This window comes from Eimeria acervulina, genomic scaffold (assembly GCF_000499425.1).
Source record: "Eimeria acervulina Houghton genomic scaffold, Eah_scaff323, whole genome shotgun sequence".
NCBI classification, from domain to species: Eukaryota; Apicomplexa; class Conoidasida; order Eucoccidiorida; family Eimeriidae; genus Eimeria; species Eimeria acervulina.
The window spans coordinates 14633-23833 of NW_013549883.1; the positions used below are offsets into that span (position 1 = coordinate 14633).

Here is a 9201-nt window from a genome sequence, read left to right on the forward strand (position 1 = left end):
TTTATTTATAATGCATTTTATATTTTAAATATATAATTATTTTATTTATTTAGTTGAGGTTTCGCTTGTCGTGCTTATTTTTTTTTCTTTCGCTGTTTTTGTTTTATTTTGCTGGTGCTGCAATTCTCTGCTGTCTTCACTAATAAATAAACTAATAATAATAATAATAAAAATAATAATATATTTTTATAATATATATATGTATATCTATTATATATATATATTTATATATTTATATATATATAATCAAAACTATACACATGTTGATATATATAAATATATATTGCATATATTGGGTGTATATACATTAATAAATTAATATTTTTTGTTTATTAATTTGTTGCTTTGCTCTCTTTGTTTTTGCTTTCGTTTGCTGCTGCTGCTGCATGCATGCGTGCATGCAGTACGAAGAAGCAGCAGAGCTTGCTGCAGCAGAAGGAGACAGCAAGGAGACAGTTAAATTATTTTTGAAGAGCAAAATGCCTCTAAGAGCTGCAAATTATATTATCGCATCTCTGTCTCCTCATCCATTTCCTTCTTCTTCTTCTTCTATTAATACTACTTCTGCTTCTTCTTCTTCTTCTGCTGCTGATTCTTCTTCTACTACTTCTGCTGCTGCTGCTGCTGCTGCTGCTTCTACTACTTCTGCTGCTGCTGCTGCTGCTACTTCTGCTTCTACTACTGCTTCTTCTGCTTCTTCTGCTGCTTCTTCTTCTCTAAATGAAGCAAAAGAAACAACAATAGACAAAACATATTCGTGCATAGGCGGCAGAGAAGTAATTGAATGCGTAGTGCAAGAACTGCTAAAAATAGAATTGATAGAAAAAGCTGCTGAGGTGTACAGACACCTCGGGTTCTGGCAGGAAGCAATTTGTCTCTTTAAGTAAGTTTTCTTCGCTTTGTTTGTTTTAGTTTTGCTAAGCATTTCATTAAATACTTTCACCACACACAGGGGTAGAAGTTAGGGTTTAGGGTTTAGGGTTTAGGGTTTAGGGTTTAGCTTCAGCTTTTGTTTTCATTATAATGAATCAAAAATAATAAAAGCATTACTGATAATAATACTATGAATTAATATTTTAATAATAATAATAGTATTGTTGTTGTTATTTTATTATCTTTCTCTAAACTATTATTACTGATATTATTATTATTATTATTATGCCTATTAATATTATCATTAGTATTAATATTAATATTATCAATAATATTAATATTAATATTAATATTAATAGTATTATTATTATTATATTATATTAGTATACTGTTGCTTATAATTTATTTATATTTTATATTTTTTTGTTTTGTTTGCGTGTATATTGAATATAATTTTAGTTCTTTAAGCATTATTCAGTTGCTCTTCTTTTGTTTTGTTTATTTATTTAAATAAACTTCAATAGGAAGAGCTGCAATTATGCAAAGGCTGTAGAGACAGCAGAAAAAACCTTTAAAAATCTATTGCCTCAGTTGCATGCAGACTGGGCTAACGAGTGTTTAGAGAGGGGGGAGGTAAGAAGAAGATTAAAAAGATTATTTATATCAACGCAACAAAACAAACACAAACAATATCAAATAATCGAATCATGTATCAAATCATGCATACATGCATGCATGCATGCATGCAGGATTACTAGTTTGGGGCTTCGTTTCAATTTCGTTGCATGCATAAATACATATATGACGAATGTACACATGCATGCACTCGTGCATGCATGCATGTATGCATATATATATATATATATATATATATATATATTTGCATGCATGCATGCAGGCGGAAGCAGCAGTATTTCATTATAGAGCAGCAGGGTTTGTAGATAAAGCAGTAGATGTCTGCGTCAGTAAAGGTTTCTTAAAGGAAGCGCTGCAGCTGCTGCAGGGACAGAGACAGCCCAATGCGCAGCAGCAGCTGCTGCTGCTCGCGCAGCAACTTGAAGCAAACGGAGATATATCTGAAGCAGAAGAAGCCTATATACAGGTAATGCATATATTAAGATATATATATATATACATATATATGTAATGCATATATAAAGATATATATAAAGATATACATATATATGTATATACATATAATGCCTATATAAACCAAATATATATATATATATATATGTATATATATACATATATATAAAGGTGTATGTATAAAGATATATAATATATATATATATATATATATATATATATATATATATAAACACATGCAATAGTACTTAGAGAAAAAAGCCTCTAGTTTATATTTGCGGTTATGATTTGGATAATGTCAGGGGTCTATAACCTGGGGCTTAGGGTTTAGGGTTTAGGGTTTAGGGTTTAGGGTTTGGGGTGTGTGTACAGGCGCAAGCTGCTACGAGAGCAGTGAAGATGCAAATAGACAGGGGTCAGCTAGCAGCAGCATTGAGGGTGAGGAGACAGTAGAATGGAGAGGAGACAGGAGACAATAATAATAAAGAGTTTAAAGCAAAAAGAGTTAAATAAACAACAACAAATAAGCATATAAATTGGGTGCTCTTCAGGTAGTTCAAAGGGCAGCAGGAGACAAAGATATGAAGCCCTTCATACATCGTCTCTCTCATACACTCGCTGCAAACAAACAATACAAAGTATTAAACACCGTTTTTCTCTCTGTCTCTCCTTCTCTGTCTCTCCTCCTCTGTCTCTCTCTGTCTCTCTATCTGTCTCTTTCTCTCTCTCTGTCTCAGTCTCTCCTTTTGTCTGTCTTTATCTGTCGGTCTCTTTCTGTCTTTACCTCTCTCTCTGCTTCTCTTTATCTGTCTCTGTCTCTCTCTTTCTCTTGCTGTCTCCCTCTATCTCTCGCTGTCTCTCTCTGTCTCTCAATCCGTCTCTCTCTGTCTCTCTGTCTATATATTTATGCGATTGCATGCAGTTTGCATATTGTTGCATTTGGGGCTGCATGCGCATGCATGCATTGTTTTTGTTTAGGAGGCTGAGGCTCTTCTTCTCGCTGTCGGTGAATTTAAGGAGACAGTGCTGCTGCTGCATGCAAATAAACAATATGATAGATTGCTGCTTCTACTAGACAAGACAGAGTCAGCATAAATAAATAAACAAACATATAAAGAAATAAATAAATAAATAAATAAATAAATAAATAAATAAATAAATAAATAATACGTAGATATGATGATAAGAGGATAGTAAATAAAAAACAAAGAGAGACACATCACAAATTCAATCTTATTTTATTAATTAATTAATTAATTAATTAATTAATTAATTTATTTATTTATTTTCTGTGATGGCGTTTAATAAAAGAGGGAGGACAAAAAGAAAAGAGAAAGCATAAAAAGTATTTATTTATTTTGTTTAGGGTCTCTTCTGTCTGTCTCCTTTATCTGTCTCCTTTAGCTGTCTCCTTTGTCTGTCTCCTTTATCTGTCTCCTTTAGCTGTCTCCTTTAGCTGTCTCCTTTATATCTTGTGTTTATCTGATTTGTTTATCTCTTTTTAATATATTGTTCGCTTTACTCATGTGCCCCTCCCTTAATTCTTGTCTGTCTATTCTTCTGATTTATTTATTTTATTGTATTTATTTATTTAATTTATTTAATTTATTTAATTTATTTAATTTGTTTAATTTATTTTATTTTATTTAATTTATTTTATTTATTTGTTTTTAATTTTATTTTTTTTTAGTGTGGAGCAAAGAGAAAAAATTTGCAAACAAATCGCAAATCAACTCAAAGACAACAAATCTCATCAAGAAGCAGAACGACTCTTCTTAGGTAAACATGCATGCATGCATGCATAGATGCATAGATTGAATCAATGCAAGCAAACAATGCATGCATGTGCATGTAGACGATTCTGTGCATGCATGCATGCATGCATGCATGCATGTACACATGCGAACGGATGCATCCATACAAACGCATGTATGCATGCATGCAAACCCATGCATGCATACATACAACCTTGTGCATGCATGCATGCATGCATGCACGCATGGATGCATGCATGCAGACACGTGCACTATATAGATGGATGCATGCGAATTCAAATGCAAGTATACAAGCGTGAGCATATAATGTATGAATCTGCATGCATGCATGCATGCATGCATGCATAAAAGACAGTTGATGTCTGTGTCTGCATGCAGCTTGTGGGGCTTGGCAGGAGGCTGCAGACATGTACAGAAAAGAAGGAGAGTGGATTGAAGCAGAGCGTGTTGCTGCTGCTGGAGGAGGTGCAGCAGCAGCAAGACGCATGCAGCTGCTGCATGCAAGAGAAACGCTAAAGACAGACAGCCCCGAAGCAGCAGTGCAGATGCTCCTGAAGGTCATTTATATCATTTACTGTTACACAACAAATCAAACAACACACAACATGCATGCATGCATGCATGCATGCACCTGCCTATTTGCACCGCTGCAGCAGCAGGCACTGAAATAGAGAATGCGCATGCATGCATGCATGCGTATACAGAATTGTGCATGCATGCATGCATGTTATGTTTTAGTGTTTTAATTGTTGATTGTTTGTTTTGTTGTTTAGAGAGGAGAAAACGCAGCAGCGGTGGAGTTGGCGTTGGAAGCGGAGGCGTTTGCTTTAGCTGCCTATACAGCAGAGCAGCACTGCAGCGAGAAGCTAGCTGAGGTGTATGTGCAGCTGGGGAGACATAAAGAAGCAGCCGGACAACTTCATGAAGCAGAAGAAGCATATTTAAAAGCGCACTTCCCCGCTGCTGCTGTCGCCTTATACAGAAAACGCGTTCGTCTCCTTACCTCCTTGCATGCATGCATGCATGCTTACAGGCGTGGATGCATGCATGCATGCAAACACTGACACGAAAAGCATGCGTGCATGCGTGCATGCGTGCATGCGTGCAACGCATGCATGCATATGTTGCAAGCATGCTCCTATATGCATATACATATAAATATAGAATATTTTAATATACTGTATAAAGTATGCATTAAACAAAAAATAATAATTAGTATACAACATATTAATATATGCCTGCATACTTATATACATATAATATATATGTATATATACATCTACACATATATATATATATATATACATCTATATCTGTATCTATATCTATATCTATATCTAGATATATATATATAAGCAGATTAAAGAGAAGATATAGAATTTGTTTTTACAGGGGAAGCTGGAGGAGGCTCTGCGCGTCGCGCGTTTAAATTTGCCTTCGGAAGTGCAGCAGCTGCTGCTGCAGCAAGCGAAAGCCAAAGTAGCAGCAGAGGACCTGCAGGTACACCTCAACAACAACATATATATATATAAATATATGAAGACAATTGGGAATTGCTTTCAGTGTACAGCAGCAGCACCCACACAGTTTCGAGGTTTTTGCTGTAGAAGCAGAAGCTATTTCTGCTTCTTCTTCTAATGCTGCTGCTGCTGCTGCTGCTGCTGCTGCGGCTGCTGCTTCTTAGGGAGCTGAAGCAGCACTGCTGGAAGCAGGAAGAGAAGACGTCGCAGTGCAGCTGCTGCTCCGCAAAGGCAAATTTGCTGCTGCAGTTCGTCTCTGTGGGCGGCGGGCCCCACAGCTGCTGCAGCAGGTGCTGCAGCAGCTGCAGCAGCAGCAGCAGCAGTTTAAATCGATGAACGAACTAAGTGATATATGCAGTGTAAGCAGCAACAAAGCAGCACACTCTACTGGGGTTGTTCATTCCTATGGTTTAGGGTTTAGGGTCTAGGGTTTAGGGTTTACGATTTGGGGTTTAGGGTTTACGGTTTAGGGTTTAGGGTTTAGGGTTTAGGGTTTACGGTTTAGAGCTGAAATGTGATCTGAGCGCCTGTTCATTCCCTAAGCCTCAGATTAGTCACCAAAAGCCTGCACTGTGCGACTTCAAGGGTTTAGGGTTTAGGGTTTAGGGTTTAGGGTTTGTGGTGAAGGCCCTTGAGGAGGCTGGTGCAATAGAAGAGAGCGTTGCTTTTTGTTTATCTGCTGACTCTCTTCCTCCGGCTGACCCCCAAACCCTTCGCTCATTCTGGCTGCATGCGGTGGGGCTTGCAAACTAAATAAAAGTCGCTTCATGCTGCTGCTGCTGCTGTTACTGCTGCTGCTGCTGCTGCTGCTGAGCTGCTGTTGATGCTGATGATGCTGCTGATGCTGCAGATGTTGCTGCTGCTGATTCTACGGCTGTTGCTGGTGTTCGTGCTGCTCATGAGGTTGCTGTTATTCCTCTCCTTGCCTTGCTGCTGCTGCTGCTGCTACTGCTGCTGCTGCTGCTACTGCTGCTGCTGCTGCTGCTGCTGTTTAGGTTGAGTTGGCTAAAGGGCTTGGGGACCCTCTCCATGCTGCTGCTGCTGCTCGCGCTGCAGCAGAGCTGCAGCAACTCGGAGACAGAAAAGCAGCAGGAGATATGCTGCTGGCAGCAGGGAAGAAGAAGGAGGCCCTGAAGGTAAAGAATTTAAAATGTTTATTTATTTATTTATTTATTTGTTTATTTGTTTATTCATTTGTTTATTCATTTGTCTATTTGCTCATTTATTTGTTTGTTTATTTGTTTGTTTACTTACGTATTTGTTTCTTTACTTGACTGTTTATTTACATATTTATTTATTTATTTATTTATTTATATAATGTTTCTGCTGCAGTGCTACGTAGCAGCAGAAGCATGGGCGGCAGCAAAGGAGTTGGGTGCAGCACTGGGTACAGCAGCAGCAGCAGAAGTGTCTCTGCTGCAGCAGCAGCAGCTAAAAGAGAAAGGCGACGCAGACGGCTTGCTGCTAGAAGGGTTTGTAGATGCTGCGGTGCTGCTGCTGGCTGAGAGGGGACAGTGGGAGAGGTGTCTCCTTACTGCAGCACAGCAGCAGTCTCCTCTATTCTATGAACTCCTAAACAAAAGAGTATATGTAAGCAGGTCGTCTGTCTCTTCTTGTCTTTATGTTGCTGTATATCTCTCTCTCGTTCTTGTGCTGTCTCTTCTTGTCTTTATTTTACTGTCTCTTCTTGTCTTTATTTTACTGTCTCTTCTTGTCTTCATTTTACTGTCTCTTCTTGTCTTCATTTTACTGTCTCTTCTTGTCTTTATTTTGCTGTCTCTCTCCTCTTGTTTGTTTTGTCTCCACCTCCTCTTGTCTGCTGTATCCTTTGCTTATTCTTCTGTCTCCTCGTCTGTGTCTCTCTATGTCTCTGCTGTCTCCTCTGTTTGATTGTCTGTCTCTTCTTTTGTCTCTTCATTTCCCCCTCTTCTTTATCTTTTTCTGGTTTTGTTTTAATTGCAATCTGTCTCTCAATAGCTGCAATAGGAGAATAAGAAGAAGAGACACTTGCATGCATAAGACGTCCTTGCTACTGTCTCCCTTTCTATTTGAAACCAAACCCTAAACCCTAAACCCTAAACCCTAAACGCCAAGTGTCTCCTTTTAGCGTGCATGCGTCTTGTTTTATTTTTTGTGTATATTTATTTGTCTCTCTGCATCTGCATTTAATTAAATCCTGCTGTCTCCTTTTTGTCTCCTTTTCCTTCGTTTATCTGTCTCCTTATTTGTCGTTATTCTTCTTATTTGTTTCTTTCTTTTTGCAAATCTGTCTCCTACTTAAACTGTCTCCTACTTAAACTGTCTCCAACTTAAACTGTCTCCTTCCTTCTCTAGGCCCTGCTCGAGGAAGCAAGTGCTGCAGAGGCGGCTGAGCTGCTTATTACAATCATTCAAGGCACCAGCAGCAGCAGCATCAACAGCAACAGCAGCAGCACCCACAGCAACAGCAGCAGCACGAACAGCAGCAGCAGCAACAGCAACAGCAACAGCAACAGCAGCAGCAGCAGCAGCAGCACAACGATTCGAACCGATAAAATTTTGTCTCTTTGCACAAAAGTCGCCTCCGCGCTGGAGCTGCAGTATCAGCAGCAGCAGCTACAACAGAGCAGCAGCAGCAGCAGCAGCTGCAGCAGCAGCAGCACTGACAACCCTGCAGCAGCCAGCAGCCCCAGTAGCCTTATAAAGCGTCTATATTTCTTGTAGGTGTAATAAAAGGGGTGGGGTTGTTGTTATTTTTATTATTCTGTTAACTCTTCTTATTGCGCTTCCTTCGTGCTCCTCCCAACCCTAAACCCTAAACCCTAAACCCTAGCAGTTTTCTTTCTTTCAGGGTTCTAGGGGATAGAGATCAGCCACCAGCTTTCAACGCCCTCTCTGCTGCTGCTGCTGCTGCGGTACCGCAGCAGCCGCAGCAAGCAGCAGCAGCAGAATCAGCAGGAGGAGGAGGAGGAGCAGCAGCAACTGCTGCTGCTGCTGCTTCTAGCACTCTAGCAGCAGCGCAGCAGCAGCTGCTGCGCGTACACCTGGAGACAATAATCAGAGAATGTGAAGGGCAGCCGGCATTGGAGGAAATTGCAGCAAAAGCAGCACTTTCAGTCTTGAGGTCAAGCAAACCCTAAACCCTAAACCCTAAACCCTAACCTCTAACACCTAATAAAAGTGTAAACGCACACAATGGTTTAGGGTTTAAGGTTTAGGGTTTAGTGCTTAGGGTTTAGGGTGTATTGGCTGTGGTTTGTAAGGTGTATTATTTGTTGTTACTCTTCTAGGGTTAAGTGCTTGCTGCCTAGGGCTTAGCTTTAAGGTTTGGGGTTTAGGGTTCAGAGTTAGGGTTTAGGGTTTAGGGTTTAGGGTTTAGGGTTTAGGGTGTACGACCAGGTACTCTGCTGCTTCTCCTTGTTTGGATTATCTTTTTTATCGAGCGGGGTTGAAATGCAAACAGGCGGGGTGGGAATCGACTGCCTTTTGGCTCCTCAGCAGGTCCTCTCAAACCCTAAACCCTAAACCCTAAACCCTAAACCCTAAACCCTGAACCCCCTAAACTCTAAACCCTGCACCCTAATCCCCAATCCCTAATCCCTAAACACTAATCCCTCAACCCTAAACCCTAAACCCTAAACCCTAAACCCTAAACCCTAAGTTGTAGGTTACTCCTGGATGTAGTCGCGCTAGAAAGAATTAAGTTGCATGCATTTGGCTTTCTGCAATAAACCCTTAACTTTATACTTTATTTTATTTGTATTATATAAATAAATATATATTTGTTTATATAAAAGTTTGTTTATATTTATATATGAATACAATGCAATGTAATCCTGTATTATAATTGATATATTAGTTTTTTATATCATAGATAAAAATCTATATAGAGGTATATATGTATGTATATATATAGATATATATATATATATATATATTTATATTTATATTTATATACTGATATA

The 9201-nt window shown here is 39.0% G+C and overlaps 2 protein-coding genes across 2 annotated transcripts; one reads left to right on the top strand and one right to left on the bottom strand.

Annotated features, from left to right (window-relative positions):
- Window positions 1-523: 523 nt before the first annotated feature.
- On the bottom strand, window positions 524-763 carry EAH_00032900 (hypothetical protein; the record flags this gene model as incomplete). Its single annotated transcript, XM_013395939.1, has 1 exon — window positions 524-763. The coding sequence occupies one exon, from the start codon at window positions 761-763 to the stop codon at window positions 524-526; it is 240 nt and encodes a 79-aa protein (XP_013251393.1).
- A 3253-nt stretch (window positions 764-4016) lies between these two features.
- On the top strand, window positions 4017-7960 carry EAH_00032910 (hypothetical protein, conserved; the record flags this gene model as incomplete). The annotated part of the gene is made up of 9 exons (XM_013395940.1): window positions 4017-4032; window positions 4116-4294; window positions 4511-4726; window positions 5130-5237; window positions 5422-5616; window positions 5885-5992; window positions 6253-6393; window positions 6590-6745; window positions 7592-7960. The coding sequence occupies 9 exons, from the start codon at window positions 4017-4019 to the stop codon at window positions 7958-7960; spliced, it is 1488 nt and encodes a 495-aa protein (XP_013251394.1).
- Between the last annotated feature and the right edge of the window lie 1241 nt (window positions 7961-9201).